Here is a 17,179-nt window from a genome sequence, read left to right on the forward strand (position 1 = left end):
CTTACAGTTTAAAGATAGAAAATCACACACACACACTGCTGCTACTTGATGCATCTGAGAGTACTTGAATCTGGTCAGTTTCACCAGTTTTCGCCTGCAGCTGCCTTTTACATAGCAACAAGGGGAAGGGAAATTCCTTTTTAAAAAGAGAGGACAAACAAACTGTAAAACCGCAGTAAACAGCAGGGAGAAGCTTACAAGCCCCTGAAGAGGTGAGGCTTCTGTTAACACTGAACATTGCCTCAACTACAAACTGGGGATAGGAATCGCCATGCTGGATAAAATGAACCATCCGTCTCGCCCAGTGGCAATCTCTGCAGCAGCACCAGATGCTTAGAGGAAGGCGCAAGAAACCCCAGAGTTACTGGGGACCCGAGCGAGAGGTCAAGAGGAGCCTGGCCCTGGGGGGGAGGAAGTGTCTTTGCTGCAGAGTTAACTACTGTGATCAGCCCCCGGATCTGAGCAGCCAGCCAGGGTAGCCTAGGCCTGGCGTGAGCAGCCACCCTGCACAGTCCTAGCGTCATCCCCGCTGCTGGGTCACTAGGCCATCTGGAGGGCACATCCCATTATCCTCCGTGCTGCAGTACACTCCATGATTCTTCCCCTGGTGAATGGTGGGAGAACCTGTTGGTCCTCCTGGACATGCAGAGGAATTGTGGGCAGGTACCGCAGGACCAGCGACTGTATCCCCCTGCACACTGGACGGGTTCTAGGCCAAGTGAAAGGTGTACCACCAGGCAGACCAGCTTGCCTGGGGCGAGATGATTGTGTGGATAAGAAAGTGGTGGGGGTAACACCCAAGTAAGACCCTAAGTTAACTCTGCAGAGAAGAAGGTATCAGCCATCCTAAGGCAGGAGGATTCATGGCCTTACCTAAACTTTGGGGGTTTCATTTTTTGTTTTATTATAAGCCAGGATGCTCTCATCCATATAAGTGCCTTTTTTTTAAATCCTGCTGAGGTTTTAGCTAACAGTGTCTTGTGGCAATGAGTTCCACATGGCAGCTATATGTAATGGGGGGGAGGACTTCCTTTTATTGGCTTGAACTCTACCACCTTTCAAGACATCCCTTAAAAGGGAAGCTCCTACGTAGTTTAGATCCAACATTTATAACTACTTAAAAAAAGTTTCACAGCAATTTAGCAGAAATCAATCTTTTTGTGACAGTTTGTGCACATTTTGAAGGGGTGGCGGGGGAAGGGGGGGGGGTCTTCCCATGCATGGTCTGCCACCAAGCTATCCCAGCAGGCACTGTTAACTAGGAAGCGAAACAGTCTAGAAACAGTAGTGAAACTGACTAACACAACTTCAATCTTCAAGCTGAGCGAATGTGAACTAGAGCTGTAAGAAACCGGATTTTAAGTAAGAGATTCAGGTGTAATCACCTCCAGCGTCTCTAGCACGCTTCGTTTTACAGGTGGGTGGAGAAGATTAAATGGACTTGCCCGAGGTCATGCAGCAAGACTGTAGCAGAGCTGAGGATTGAACCCAGGAGTCTGACTCTGAGCACAAAACCACACCCATCCAGAATCTCCACTCCTAGCTTTTCCCCCTCCTCCAGAGGCTACAGATTTCTGCTTCCCTTCAGAATCGTCTATTTCACCATACTCATAAAAACCCAGCCGAGAAGTTCCTTTACCACTCCCTCCAAATGACTTTCAAGATTTTGGATCAAAGATAAGACAACCAGGCTTCAGAACAGGATTGATCTTTCATGCAGAAGATTTAGGAACCGAAAGCAAGAGGCCAAAAAGGTGTGGGGGGAGAAGGACACACATTTTAAGTCAGAAACGTGTTGTAAAGTTTCTGAGTGGACTTAAAATTCAAAGCAAGGGGGATCATCACGCTAACACTCAGAGAGGTTTGAACTGCTAGGCACCAGTTGGGTCTGCTGAGATTTGGAGAAGCCAATGCAAAAGCAACACAGCACAAAAATAAAAAGTTCCCTGAAAACTGATCCTGCTTTGCTGGAAGCTGAGACCTTGCAATAGCTGCTCGAATTGATATGGCAGCAACCTGAAGTGACCCCACTTCCTCACCTCATCCCCTCTCATTGGCATCATCTGGGGAAAGTAACCCACCTAGTAGCATCCCCCCAGAGGGGGGGTACTTCGTGTTGCAATGCTCCCCTGATGGCTCCATGGGTTTGGACAGATTTTAAAGGGCCAGAGCTTCATTTACACTAAGGTCCCTTTTACGCCTCTCAGGCAGCCAAACGAAGCCTTAAAATTGGCATCAGCATTAAAAGAATTTGGCGTGAGAATCACGTCCAGATTTCTCTTTAGCTTTCAGATCCAGGCTTGGGCCACATCGGGAATTAGCTGCGTTGGTGTTGCCAGGTCAAAACTGCTATTAGCCCAGCGGGTGCTGACCCCCACCTTGAAACCAAAGATTAGTCAGCACTGGCAGCAGCCTCAGCGTTTGGCTTCTTACCCTGTCCCGAGGCTCTGTCGAGGGTGCAGCTGCATTGGAAGGATTAGGTGGCTTCCAGCCAGCTGGACCCCTGGCCAGTAGCGGCTTCACAAGCGGCCTATCTGGCTGAGCTCGTGGGGAGTTGTGGGATAGCGGCGAAGGACCAGCCCCATTTGTGTGTGGTAACATGACCCAGCCCCGCATTGGCACCCACACATGCCACTGGACAGCCACAGCCTGCAGCAGAACCCTCCATGCTATTTAACGGGGCTCACAGGGAAATTATTCCAGAATGAAGTACGGTTTGGACTTTCAGTGCTCTAGCTATTCTGGAATCAGAGCACCCACATGGGGAGTTTATCCAGATTAGCTATTCCGGCCAATTTCATCATACAGACAAGCCTTTAGTAGTAGATTACAGTAGCACCTAGAAGTTTTAGCATATATCAAAGCCCTGCTGTGCCAGGCACCATCCATGCACCTAATAGAAAGTTCCTACCCCAAAGAGCTTCTCAAAGGACACAAAGGAAAGATCCTTATTTTACAGATGGAAAACTGATGCACGGAGCAATTAAATGACTTGCCCAAGGTCACACAAGTATGCGGCAGAGCCAGTAACTGAACCCAGGTCTCTCTCATCCCAGCCCAATGACTTAACCACCCTTCTTCCCCACCCACCCACCTCCCCCTGTCCTCACAAGCCTCGTAAGACTGGTACTAACCTCACTCAGCAGGGCTGGTTACTAGGTTGCGTTTTGATACAGTCCCTTCCGGGAAGGCCCCTCCCTGGTGTCAAATGCAACCCACATGCCACACATCACGGAGGCCAAGGACAGGCTTAGTCAGGGAAGAGGAAGCCAGCAATCCTATCCATCCGTGAAGTCGCACAACAAACAAGGGACATTAGGACGCAGCAGTCCAGCGCCCGCTAGAGAGGTGCCAGAACAGACACAGCAGCAGGGCTAGCTCCAAAGACAGCCCACCCCCTGGGCCGGGACCAGTCCCCATGGGCCATTCAGACTCTGCTGAGGGAGGCAACAAGAGATGGTGCTAAATAGGAAAGTGGTGGGGGAGGTTGTATGAAGCAGACACTTGGGAACAGAACCAATTTGCCTAGTCACACGGCATAAGTGCTCGCCCCCCTGCCACTACCCATGGACTTTGGGGGGATTGTTCAGTCTGACCTCTCGCAGAACACAACTTGCAGAGTCCCACCCAGCTGTGGGGCCTAGTGGGTAGAGCACTGGACCAGGTCTCAGGAGCCCTGGGCGTTATCAGCTCTGAGACGGGCCTGCTGGGTGACTTTGGTGACATGTCCCTGCCCTGTGCCTCAGTTTCCCCCGCTGTAAAATGAGGGTAATCCTGTGGCCCTGCCTTTGTAAAGCACTTTGAGGTCAGCTGATGGAAAGTGCTGTAGACCAGCTAGGTGATATTACTCCTCCTGAGCGAAAGCCACCCCTTCATCGCCACACGCAGGGCTAGCTCACTTCTTAGCAAAGAGACCCTCTGTGCTCCTAGGGCACCAGGGACAGTCTCAGGTTACCAGCCACAAGTTACAATAGTAGCTTCCCCGTGCACAGTCTGTCCTCCAAACATAGTCCCCTTCACAAATGACTAGACCCAGAGCTTGCATCCTTCGCTTCCTCTACACCCCCTTCCCCAGATGCATTGTTTTCCTGCCCCCACTCAGCCTCTGATCCACACCCACCGCTTGCTTGAGCCTACAAAGTGTGAGACAGTCTCCATGGTAACTAGGGCTAAGGCTTCTCCAGGCAGAAGCCAGATTCAATGGGAAGGGAGCGGGGAGCTCAGTGGGTTCTGCAGACACAGGAGAGACCCCGAGACTTGCAAAAAATGTACCATTTGCACCAAGCGGAAGACTAGCCCCTCCACTGCCACCAGCAAAGGTCTGGGGCAGGGCCCTAGCAAAAGAGACGCACGCTGCTGGGAAAGGGGCTCTTGCTGGGATTCCTCCGCTGGAAGGATATCATCTCATGTCAGCTTAGAAGAGGAGCTCTGCAAAAGTGCCTAGTAAAAAGGAAAAACCCCTCCCCGTTTCCCCCACCCCATCTTCATGCCCTTCAAAACACAGAGCTGTCCCATCGCAAGGCATGGCGGGTTTGCTATGCGACCCTCTCCTTCCCGCCTCCGTCTGTTTGGGGTGTGGGGAGACTCCTCTTTCCCGGCAGAGGGAACTGTTCCCTTTCAGGGATGAGAAACTCCCACAGGGGGCCCCCCCCCAACAGCAGCTGCAAAACTTACCAGTCTTGTTCATTTCGTTACAGCTGCTGTGGGCAGAGACGCCCTCCCTCCGCCACATCAGGTCTCCTTGGGCTATAACATTTTTAAATCAAAACTCGTCAACTCTGCAAAAGTTGATGGCTCAGGGTCATTCCACCCCCCACCCCCCCGCAAATCTTCCTCAGGAATTTCCTACTTACTTACCCACCTGGGAGTGGACTTTCCCCAAATGTATTCAGAAAAGCGGGGGGGGGGGGGGGGGGATTCCTTCAGCAGAGAACTGGGGGGGGAGGGGAGGGGGAAGGGAGGCGATGCACCATTTCCAAAAGGTGTGTCAGTCAAGGTAGCCACATCTACTCGAGACATACCAACTACGGAGAGCAAAACATCACCTTTCCCATTCAGAGCAGGCGAATTGGGTTTCTTAGACTTTCCTCTGAAGCATCTGGTGCCAGCCACTGTCAAGACACTGGACTAAACGGATCCTGAGCCAGATCTGGGATGGTAATACTTTTGTTAACCCCTTCGCCTTACACTTTGAGGGTGCGAACTTGTACAGAAGAGTCCATAACGCCAAGATGGACAGACGTGTGTGAGAACACCCCAGCCCCAAGGAGAGAAACCGAACACGCTGGTGAACCCAGATGCAGCATCGCCAACGAGCAGAGTTTTCTCAAGACTGTCATGATCTCTGAGGCTTTTTTTTAAAAGCTCCAATGTCTGGAACCAAGAAACTGCATGAGAATAATTCTTTTTCCCCATTAAAATAAAAGAAGGGTTCTAGCCTCCAGCTGCAGATAAAAGCCTGGAAATTTGAAGCTAATGCACCCTAAAGGCTCAGAAACTGGCAGGCAAACAAAGTGGCCCCACAAGTTATTTTTTTTAAAAAAAGGTTTTTTTTGGGGTGAACCCTCAGGGTTAGCAATGCTGCAGATGCATTGTTTGCAAGTGGCATCCCAGACTGGAGAGCATCGTACACAGCTTCCTATGGGAAGAGAGGAGAACATTGATCATATCTGCGTGTAGGAGGAGGGGGCAGAAAAGCCTGGCTTATTACACATTCTTCCACAAGAAGTTCTGGCCAGGCTGTAAACATGGAACATGCTTGATCCCGCTCAACTCATTAGTTGAAATGGGCTCCCTTCTCCTCCCCCTCCTCCCCCACCCAAAGCGCACAGATCCACAACTAAGACAGCCAAACAGAATACAGTAGGCCCTACGTAAACGCTGGATAGAACTGAGCAATGGATTAACAGATCACGCAGCGCTTTGCAGATATGAAGCAATTATTACTAGCAGGTATAGGTTCCATAGCCTCTTTCAAACACGGATTCAAGTCGTTTTAGGAGTTAAGCCTCATCATCCTTCTCTCCTCCCCAAGGTATTAGCCGCACGTTATAGACAGGGAAACTGAGACAAAAAGAGGTTACAGGACTTGCCTTCCCCAAATCTCATGGCAGAGTCAGGAAAAGAACCCAGGAGTCCTGGCTACCAGCCCTACCATGCTAGCCACTAGAGGCACAGGCCCTCCCAAAGCTAGGGAGGAAAGGCAGGAGGAGTCCTGGCTGCCAATCCCCTGCACCAGCCACAACTCCTCCTAGAGTTTACAGTAGAATCCAGGAGTCATAGCTACCCCCTCCCCTGTACTCACCACTAGGCACGTCACCTCCCAGAGCTGGGAAATAGAACCCAGGAGTCCTGTTCTAACCACTCCCGCACTGCTCAGGCATGCATTATAAAGGTGTCCCTATTTCATATAGGCAGGAGCAAGCCAAGATCTGTACGACAGACAGATAAGAGCAACAAACATCTGGGAGTCTCCATATTCCCCCCTCGCCCAGGGCAAGCACTCCCAGCCACAGTCTGCTTTTGCCCAGGCAGGGGTGGGCACTGAGAACTCCTCCCGCCTCCCCCAAAAAAATAAGAGGAGATTTTTTTACTCAAGTGACCCAGCTCAAAGTAGATCTGATGCCTGTAGAAAAATTTGAGATTAACCAGATTAGAGGCAGACCAACTCCTTTCAGAGGCCAAGGGCAGTTTTTCAAATGCTTCCTACCCACCCACCCTGCCCAGTGGCATTTGAACACTTTTTATAGCAGGGGCACTGAAAACCATGGATAGAAACTTCAAGCCAGGGGGTGCTACCATACCCCTAGTTCCAGCAGCTCTGCCCCCACCGCCCCCTGGCCTAAGGGAAGCCATGATCCCAAAATGGCAGAGAAACTTCTGGAGCTTAACTTACAAAAATGCTCCGGGGAGAAAACTACACAGTAGAGTTACACACACAAACTTTTAGCCCAAAGGACCACACAGAGAAGAAATTGACCCACACAGGCTGGGGTCAGGAAGCCAAGTCTCCACAGACGCCCCATTACAAACCCATCACAAGGAAGGGGTTGAACCAAAAGTGTGGTGCAAAAATGGATCGCAACCCCCCCACTACTGAGACAACATCCCCCTCAGAATAAAGTGCTTGCAGAAATGTATCAGTGTGAACACTTAAGATCTAGACTAGGTATGTTGCTTTCAAATCAGGGTGAGTCTCCATTTTTGTGATCTGGGGGCCACTGACAAAGGGGGTTCATACAGGAGGAATGGGGGGGTGGTAAAGCGCATCCCAGCACTGCGCAACTCCACCACCCCAGAGGCTCTAAGGGGGGTTGGGTTGGGGGGATAAGTTACATGACATCACATATACACCCCAACCCACATGCCCCATTACAAGGCCGGGGAATTCCATACCCAGGAAGTGTGTCCATCCACTGGGGGAGGAAGGGGAAACACCCACCCTGACACGGAGAGCTGGATGGAAATAAGGGCTTCCCCCCCCCCACCAGGGCTGGGAGAAAATCAGCACTAAGCTGGGCCAGGGGAGGGAGAAGCAGCCACAGTGGAAAGGGGGAGAGGGGAACAGGGAGGTAAGAAGACGGGAAGGGAAGAGCCAGAGGGGTTTGGGGGATGATCACAAGGAAAAGGAAATGGGGCTTAGATAGGGGAGAGAGAACCAGGATAGAGGGAACAGGCTCCCAGGAACTGGGGAAGGGACAGAACTGGAGGAAGAGGGAAATAATGGGGAGCCCAGACCGAGGATATGGGGGGACAAAGACAGAAGAAGCCTAGCCCGGGGGATGGGGGGGGGATGGGGGAAAGAAAGCCAATCCCAGGGGATGAGCGGGGGACAGGGGGCAGAGAGAGAAAGGGGACTGGGCAGGGGGGAGGAAGCCCAGCCTAGGGGGAATAAAACTGGGGGGCTTGCCCAGGGGCTCAAGAGGGGAAGGAAACCCAGCCTTAAGGAAGCAGGAAAGAGGGAGGGAATTGAGACAAGGGGAAACCAGCCGTGGGATGAGAAGGGGAGTTGCGGGGGGAAGGGAAGGGAGGGGAGTTGGGGGGGGCTGGCCCCGAGGGGGGGGGGAGAAGGGAAGGGAGGGGAGTTGGGGGGGGCTGGCCCCGAGGGGGGGGGGGGAGAAGGGAAGGGAGGGGAGTTGGGGGGGGCTGGCCCCGAGGGGGGGGGGGGAGAAGGGAAGGGAGGGGAGTTGGGGGGGGCTGGCCCCGAGGGGGGGGGGAAGAAGGGAAGGGAGGGGAGTTGGGGGGGGCTGGCCCCGAGGGGGGGGGGAAGAAGGGAAGGGAGGGGAGTTGGGGGGGGCTGGCCCCGAGGAGGGAAGGGGAAGGGAGCGGAGTTGGGGGGCTGGCCCCGAGGAGGGAAGGGGAAGGGAGCGGAGTTGGGGGGCTGGCCCCGAGGAGGGAAGGGGAAGGGAGCGGAGTTGGGGGGCTGGCCCCGAGGAGGGAAGGGGAAGGGAGCGGAGTTGGGGGGCTGGCCCCGAGGAGGGAAGGGGAAGGGAGCGGAGTTGGGGGGGGCTGGCCCCGAGGAGGGAAGGGGAAGGGAGGGGAGTTGGGGGGGGCTGGCCCCGAGGAGGGAAGGGGAAGGGAGGGGAGTTGGGGGGGGCTGGCCCCGAGGAGGGAAGGGGAAGGGAGGGGAGTTGGGGGGGGCTGGCCCCGAGGAGGGAAGGGGAAGGGAGGGGAGTTGGGGGGGGCTGGCCCCGAGGAGGGAAGGGGAAGGGAGGGGAGTTGGGGGGGGCTGGCCCCGAGGAGGGAAGGGGAAGGGAGGGGAGTTGGGGGGCTGGCCCCGAGGAGGGAAGGGGAAGGGAGGGGAGTTGGGGGGCTGGCCCCGAGGAGGGAAGGGGAAGGGAGGGGAGTTGGGGGGCTGGCCCCGAGGAGGGAAGGGGAAGGGAGCGGAGTTGGGGGGCTGGCCCCGAGGAGGGAAGGGGAAGGGAGCGGAGTTGGGGGGCTGGCCCCGAGGAGGGAAGGGGAAGGGAGCGGAGTTGGGGGGCTGGCCCCGAGGAGGGAAGGGGAAGGGAGGGGAGTTGGGGGGCTGGCCCCGAGGAGGGAAGGGGAAGGGAGGGGAGTTGGGGGGCTGGCCCCGAGGAGGGAAGGGGAAGGGAGCGGAGTTGGGGGGCTGGCTCCAGGGAGCCCTGCCCGGCGCTGGGGTCCCGCAGCCCGGCCCCACTCACCCACAGCTCGGTGCCCCAGTCCATGCTGGCGGCGCCCGCTCCCCCCGCTGCGGTCAGAGCGCGGCCGGGCCCGGATCCGCCGCCGCCGCCTGCTCCGGGCTCACAACATCCCAGCGCGGCGCTGCCTCCTGCCGCGGGGCCGGGCGGCCCCCGCCCCCTGCGCCTTAAAGGGACAGGGACCCCGCCCAGCCCCGGCCCGGGGACGCCCCACAGCGAAGGGCACCCCCCCCGCCGTGTCCCCTCTAGAGAGTGGGGAACCCCACACACTGCCCCATAGCGAAGGGCATTCCCCACTGTCCCCCACAGAGAGTTGGGGACCCCACTTTGACCCTTATAGAGAGAGGTGAACCCCCCCACACACACATACACTGCCCCATAGCGAAGGGCATTCCCCACTGTCCCCCACAGAGAGTTGGGGACCCCACTTTGACCCTTATAGAGAGAGGTGAACCCCCCCCACACACACACACTGCCCCATAGCGAAGGGCATTCCCCACTGTCCCCCACAGAGAGTTGGGGACCCCACTTTGACCCTTATAGAGAGAGGTGAACCCCCCCACACACACACACTGCCCCATAGCGAAGGGCATTCCCCACTGTCCCCCATAGAGAGTTGGGGACCCCACTTTGACCCTTATAGAGAGAGGTGAACCCCCCCCACACACACACACTGCCCCATAGCGAAGGGCATTCCCCACTGTCCCCCACAGAGAGTTGGGGACCCCACTTTGACCCTTATAGAGAGAGGTGAACCCACACACACACACACACACTGCCCCATAGCGAAGGGCATTCCCCACTGTCCCCCACAGAGAGTTGGGGACCCCACTTTGACCCTTATAGAGAGAGGTGAACCCCCCCACCCCCCCACACGCACACTGCCCCTAGAGAGAAGGACTTTCCCCCACTGGCCCCAAGAGAGATGGGAGCCCCACACACTGCTGTTATAGGGAAGGGCGTCCCCCCACTGTGCCCTATAGCGAGATGGGAACCCCACACACTACCCCCTAGAGAGAGACGGGAACCCCTCATGCTGTCCCTATATAGAAGGGGATTTCCCCACTGGCCCCTATAGAGAGAGGAGGACCCTACACACTGACCCTATAGAGAAGGGCATTCCCCCCCCCAAATTCTCCCCACACCCCCCTATAGGGAAGGGCATTTCCTACACCCTCCTCTGACACATCTGGCTCTGGCCATGGGATACCACCCACCTGTCATGCTGACCAGGTTTGCCTCACCCTTTCCTTGTCGTGCCCCGTCTGTCTGTGTCCATCTGTTATCGCCTCTCTTATACTTGGCCCTGGTGTGCACTTCGCAGCTACAGCACTAAGGGGGCTGCTAAATCCACACCCCCAAGCGCCGTAGCAGGGCCAGCCCAACCCCAGGTGTAGACGCAGCTCGGCAGGTGGACGACCGCTTCTGTCGACCGAGCTATCGTCGCTCAGGGACGCGGGGGCCCTACCCCGATGGGAAAAGCCCATCCGTTGCCATCCTCGGCCTCTACACTGTGGAGTTATGCCAGCATAGATGTGGCACCATAACTGTGCTGCTAGAGAGAGCGCCCAGAGCGTAGACGTGGCTTGGGATTGGGAGCTCTTTAGGGCAGGGGCTGTGTTTTTAGTCTGTGCCTCTACATCACCGAGCACTGCGGTGTCCTGCTCCCTGGCTCGGGCCGCTGGTCACTATGATAATACAAAGAACGCATAACAGGCCACGGACCATCAATTATGTTCATCTGTTGTGGCAAATTCCTTGGGATTGGGATTCCTACCAGTCAGCTAGAGGCAATTAGATATATACCCCATCCCTACTCTCAGACACCTTCCAACTGCTCCCCTCCCCCAAAAAGGTAAAATGACCCTATGGGTGGCAAATTAGACAGGAGTTTGCATTGTGATACAGCAGGAATTTAATGGCCAGTGTGATCTGTGCTGTATAATGTAACCTGCCGTGTGGGTCTAGAGCCCCCTCTCGTGGCCGGTTCTTGTAAGAGGTTTAGGAGTCTGCTATGGTGTCCAGCCCGGTAGCTCAAGTGTTCCTGGTTCACCTGTTTTGCGGTGAAGGTGCTGGGTTCAAATTCTGCTGTTGGCCTGAGGCACATAGATAGAAGCATCACCACAAAGATCAGGGAGTTAATGGCCTCTGTACGGCTCGAGGGAGATCTAGCGCACAGGAGCTTGATTCTTGGGGTGGGTTTGTCTGTTAGCTTGCTTGCATGCTTGAAGATTATAGTGTGGTCTGTTCTGAGGGCTCTGTGCTGAGTCAACCAGCAGGCTAGGCTAGGCTGAGAGCTTCCTAACGAGGCTCTAGCCTGATGCTATCCCTTGGTCCATGACCCCTTTCGGAACCCTTGACAAGGAGGTGGGGCTAACTCTGGGAGAACAGGAGTTTAAAAAGCCAGCTCCTAAGCAAACAAGGGAGTTTTGAGTGGGAGTATGAGAGGCCTTCCTTCCGGGTCCGGTTTTTGAGCAGCGAGCGCCTCGTGATGGGGAGCAAGATGGAGTGAGCTACCCAGGTAAGGAGAGTTTAGCAACGGGGCGGGAGGCCGACAGACTATAAGCTAACTACTAGAAGGGTGCTAGCAAAGCTTCCTCAAAAAGAAATGGGGGTGGGAGTAAGGAGAGAGAGAGAAACCCAACCCACCTAACAAACATATGCTAAACTTCAGCCAATAATGTTCTCCCCTAAAAAACCCACAACCCTGGCAAGAGTAAAAATAATGCAGCCAGAAGTCCAGCCACAAAGCAGTTTATTGCACGGAATACAGCATGGGCCGGTGATGTGTGTGTGCACACGGGACAAGCAGCTCATGGCCCGCAGAGACACAGTGAGATCTATGAGATCTTGAGATCACACTCTTGAGATCTATGTGGCTGAACTGGAGGAGCAAAGGGAGACAGAGAGATACCCAGAGGACACTTGCAGGGGCACAATAGAGTGGTCCCACCCCCAATCTGACAGCTTCTGTTCTGTTATGGAGAATGAAAGTCTCAGGGAAGGAGAACATCAAGCTGGAGCAGAGGGAAACAATTCCATAGTGGGGACCCTCTTCCAGATGAAGTTGTGGTATCCCCTTGCATCAAGGATACCCCTCTGGGGGAAGGGACCCCAGTTACTAGGAAGATCCAGGTAATCGTAATGGGGGATTTGGTAGATAGTTGAGTTTGTGATGGTCAGGAGAACCACGTGGTAAATTGCCTGCTCGGTGCAAAGGCTGCTGACCACATGAGACATCAGTGCTGGTGAAGGTGGTTACCAATGACATAGGGAACGGTAGGACAGAGGTCCTGGAGGCCAGATTTAGGCTGCTAGATAAAAGATTAAAGTCAAGGACTTCCCTGGTGCCATTCTCTGAAGTGCTTCTAGGGTTTATTTAGTGGCATTATATTTTCTGTCTTATTATCCATCTCCTTCCGAATGGTTCCTAACGTTGTTAGCTTTTTTGACTAAGATGGGTGAACTAGAGTGCCCGGCATTAAATGAGGATATTGATATAATAGGCATCATGGAAACTTAGTGGAATAGGGTTAATCAATGTGTCCTGGTAAGACCAGGGTACAAAATACACAGGAATGACAGAGTAGGTCATGCCAGTGGGAGAGTGGCACTATATGTGAAAGAAAGCATAGAGTCAAAGAAAGTGGAAATCTTGAATCAACGAAGCTGTACCACAGAATCTCTATAGATAGAAACTCCCTCCTTGAGCAGTAAGAGTATAACAGTAGGGCTATATACTAGACCAGGATGTTGATGGTGATTGTGAAATGCTCAGGTTGATTAGAGAGGCTGCAAAGGCAGAAAACACAATAACAGTGGGGGATTTCCTCATGTGACTGGCCATATGTCACCCCGAAGGCATGAATCCAGATCTTGTACCACCCTGAGTCTTTCCTGCGCCCAGCAGTGTTTCAGCACCGCACCGTTTAGCTGTGCCTCAGTTTCCCTGCGGTCAGTGGTGGTGTGGCCCACAGCTTTCCTAGCTGTGCCAGAATCTCACCACACTCTGCAGTCTTCCCTGCTCTCAGCAAAGGACTGGCCCACAGCTGTGTTAGTGGCTCACCGCTCCCATCAGATTTTGGCCCACAGCATCTCTTAGCTGTGCCACAGACACACTCTACACTGACTCAGTTTCCCCAGTGAGCGTTCACCCCCTCGAGCACTGAGTCTGGCCATGGCAGGCTTGTACCTGAGCACCCTTGAGATCAACTCTGTTATAGCAGTACAGAAAATAACAAATACCAAAAAAAAACCCACTTCCCAATTTCCGAATCCCAGAACAACCTTTAGGGCCCACAATGATCCAGGCTACAGGCAAAGAGATGGGGTCCAGCATTCCAACATCTGGTTGCTGGCTAGCCCCTGATCCAGCACATCACTAGGCCTTCCTCCTCCTGGGTCCCATGGGCCTGCTTTGACCCTCTTCTGCTGTTCGTGCTGCCTGCATTTGTCCTGGTCAACAAGTTTCTATTGTTCCAGGTCAGCCTCCTTGCTCTGACACATGGCCTTGCATTCTAGCCATCTCTCCTCCCCTAGCAGCCTCTGGCTAAACAAGACCTCTGCCTTCTCCAGCTTCATTAGCCAGAGGTTCCATCTTCCATAGATACAAAGTTCTGGCTTCTTCGTTCTCCCAGCCGATGGATCCCAGAATGGCTTTTTGCTTCTGTTCAAGTTTCCCAAAACTCACGGTTTTATCCCCAGAGTCAGGATGACCTTCCTGTTGCCTTCCCATCTCCCTGATGCTTTGATGGTGTGACCACTGTTGTGATTCCACAATGCTTAATTTACATTGGAGACAGGTAGGTAGCTGCCTTTCCTCCTGTCCGGGAGAAAACCTGTGTATCTCTATGTTTGGGCACAGACTTGAAAGCCTAATATCCATATGTATCCATAATTTGTCACATGAGAGTTAATACAGACATTTCACTGTCATATTAATCACCAGCATATCACCAGCTTTCATAAAAGACTGCCCTCGATACACTTTTATAGTACAATAATAGTGTATCTGACTCAATTGCTTATTATTCAGGGTTCAGACCCCCAATTGTCCCCCTAGGGTGTTTGGACTTTGATTGTCACAAAGGTCCTTCAGCAAAGACTCTTAAGCAAACTAAGCAGTCACGGGATAAGAGGGAAGATCCTCTCGCGGATCAGTGACTGGTTAAAAGATGGGAAACAAAGGGAAGGAATAAATGGTCACTTTTCACAGTGGAGAGAGGGAAATAGTGGGCCAGGGAGCAGTACTGGGACCTGTGGTCTTCAGCATATTCATAAATGATCTGGAAAAAGGGGGTGAACAGTGAGGTGGCAAAATTTGCAGATGGCACAAAATTACTCAAGCTAGGTAAGCCCAAAGCTGATTGTGAAGTATTACAAAGGGATCTCACTGACTGGGCAAGAAAATGGCAGATTAAATTCAGCCTTGATAAGTTAAAAGTGATGCATGTTGGAAAATGAAATCCCAACTATATATAAAATGATGGGGTCTAAATTAGCTGTTACCATTTAAGAACGAGATCTTGGTATCATCAAGGATAGCTGACTGAAAAAATCTGAAATCTGCTTTATGTGTAGCCTCACTCAAAAAAGCAAACAGACTGTTAGGGACCATGAGGAAAGGGATAGAAAATGTCATAAAGCCACAATACAAATGATAGAGATTTCTAAAATCATTACTGGTGTGGAGAGAGTGAATAGGGAAGTGGCATTCACCTCATCACATAACACAAGAACTAAGGCTCAGCTGATGGAATTATTAGGCAGAAGGTTTAAACCAAAACAAGGAAGTACTCCTTCACACAACACACGGGCAGCCTGTGGAACTTGTTGCCAGGGGATGTTGTGAAGGCCAAAAGTCTAAATGGGTTCAGAAAAGAATGAGATACGTTCGTGGAGGACAGGTCCATCACTGGCTATTAGCCAAGATGGTCAGGGACCGAGCCCCATGCTCTGGGTGTCCCTAAACCTCCGACTGCCAGAAGCTGGGGCTGGATGACAGGAGATGGATCACTCCAAAATGCCCTGTTCTGTTCATTCCCTCTGAAGCATCTGGCACTGGCCACTGTCGGAAGACAGGATTCTGGGCTAGATGGACCATTGGGCTGACCCAGTATAGCCATTCTTATATCATTATGATCCCCCTACCCTTTTGATCCTAAACATAATTCAATGGGCTTATTTATGGGAATGGTTAAAGAGGGAGAGGAGTTTTTTTAGGTGGTGTGACAAAGTTAAATTAAACCTTAACTAGGTCTCTTGTCAACTGTCTGTAATGGGCCACTCTCTTACCACTTCAGAAGTTATTTTTCCTCCCTTGGTATCCTGCTGTTAATTGATTTCACTCGTTAGACTGACCTCACACTTGGTAAAGCAGCCCCACATCCTTTCATGTATTTATACCTGCTCCTGTATTTTCACTGCATGCATCTGATGAAGTGGGTTTTAGCTCACAAAAGCTTATGCCCAAATAAATTTGTTAGCCTCTAAAGTGCTACAAGGACTCCTCGTCGGTTTTGCTGATACAGACTAACACTCTGAAAGTGTACAGTGCTCACTTTATATTTATTTTTGATTACAACTATTTGCACTGTAAAAGAACAACAGAAATAGTATTTTTCAATTCACCTAATACAAGTACTGTCGTGCAATCTGTTTACCATGAAAGTTGAATTTACAAATGTAGAATTATGTAGAAAAAAACTGCATTCAAAAATAAAAACCATGTAAAATTTTAGAGCCTGCAAGTCCTACTTCTCGTTATGCCAATCACTCAGACAAACAAGTTTGTTTACATTTGCAGGAGATAAAACTACCCAGTTCTTGCTTACAGTGTCACCTGACAGTGAGAACAGGCGTTCTCATGGCACAGTTGTAGCTGGAATCGCAAGATATTTATGTGCCAGATGCACTAATGATTCATATGTCCTTTCATGCTTCAGCTACCATTCCAGGGGACATGCGTCCATGTTGATGATGGGTTCTACTTGATAAGATTCCAAAGCAGAGCGGACCGACACATGGTCATTTTCATAATCTGAGTCAGATGCCACCAGCAGAAGGTTGATTTTCTTTTTTGGTGGTTCGGGTTCTGTCGTTTCTGCACTGGAGTGTTGCTCTTTTAAGACTTCTGAAAGCAAGCTCCACACCTCGTCCCTCTCAGATTTTGGAAGGCACTTCAGATTGTTGCCGGCACCCAGTGCCGAGAGGCTGGTGGCCATGCCCCAGTGTTCCCAACAAGATTCTTAAACTTTGGGTGGAGTGCTGCAGCTATCTTTAGAAATCTCACATAGAATCATAGAATATCAGGGATGGAAGGGACCTCAGGAGGTCATCTAGTCCAACCCCCTGCTCAAAGCAGGACCAATCCCCAAGTTTTGCCCCAGATCCTAAATGGCCCCCTCAAGGATTGAACTCACAACCCTGGGTTTAGCAGGCCAATACTCAAACCACTGAGCTATCCCTCTCCCCAATTGGTACATTGGTACCTTCTTTGCGTTTTGTGAAATCTGCAGTGAAAGTGTTCTTAAAATGAACAACATGTGCTGGGATATCACCCGAGACTGCTATAACATGAATGATATGGCAGAATGTGGGTAAAACAGAGCAGGAGGCATACAATTCTCACCCAAGGAGTTCCGTCACAAATGTATTTAACGCATTATTTTTTTAACGAGCGTCATCAGCATGAAAGCATGTCCTCTGGAATGATGGCCAAAGCAGGGTGGGGTGGGGCCTATAAATAGGGGCATAAGCAGCATGGGGTGGGGTCTTGGGGGAAGGGGTGGAGTGGGGGCGGAGCCAGAGGGAACACCCTCCAGCAGATTAAAAACTCAGCGTCTATAACATTTCCACATTTTCAAAATGAAAGTTTATTTTTTTTTAGTTCCAAGCAACGTCTCATTTTGAAATGTTCATGAATTCATGAGAGAAAATGTAAAAATTATTTTTAAAAGGTCAACATTGGAACGAAACGCTCCTAAATTATCAAAGCAAACTGTTCTGATTGACTCAATGGC

General features: G+C 52.0%; 1 protein-coding gene across 4 annotated transcripts in view; it reads right to left on the minus strand.

The window, feature by feature from the left end:
• The window catches only part of TRIP10 (thyroid hormone receptor interactor 10), a 72,458-nt gene extending 63,167 nt beyond the window's left edge, over positions 1 to 9,291 (minus strand). For all 4 annotated transcript variants that reach the window (XM_073319010.1, XM_073319007.1, XM_073319009.1 and 1 more), the window contains exon 1: positions 9,162 to 9,291. In XM_073319010.1, coding sequence (XP_073175111.1) covers positions 9,162 to 9,185 — 24 coding nt within the window. In that variant the 5' untranslated portion in view covers positions 9,186 to 9,291. The remainder of the gene's footprint in view (positions 1 to 9,161) is intronic.
• Between the last annotated feature and the right edge of the window lie 7,888 nt (positions 9,292 to 17,179).

Source organism: Lepidochelys kempii, chromosome 20 (assembly GCF_965140265.1).
Source record: "Lepidochelys kempii isolate rLepKem1 chromosome 20, rLepKem1.hap2, whole genome shotgun sequence".
In the NCBI taxonomy this organism is placed as follows: Eukaryota; Metazoa; Chordata; order Testudines; family Cheloniidae; genus Lepidochelys; species Lepidochelys kempii.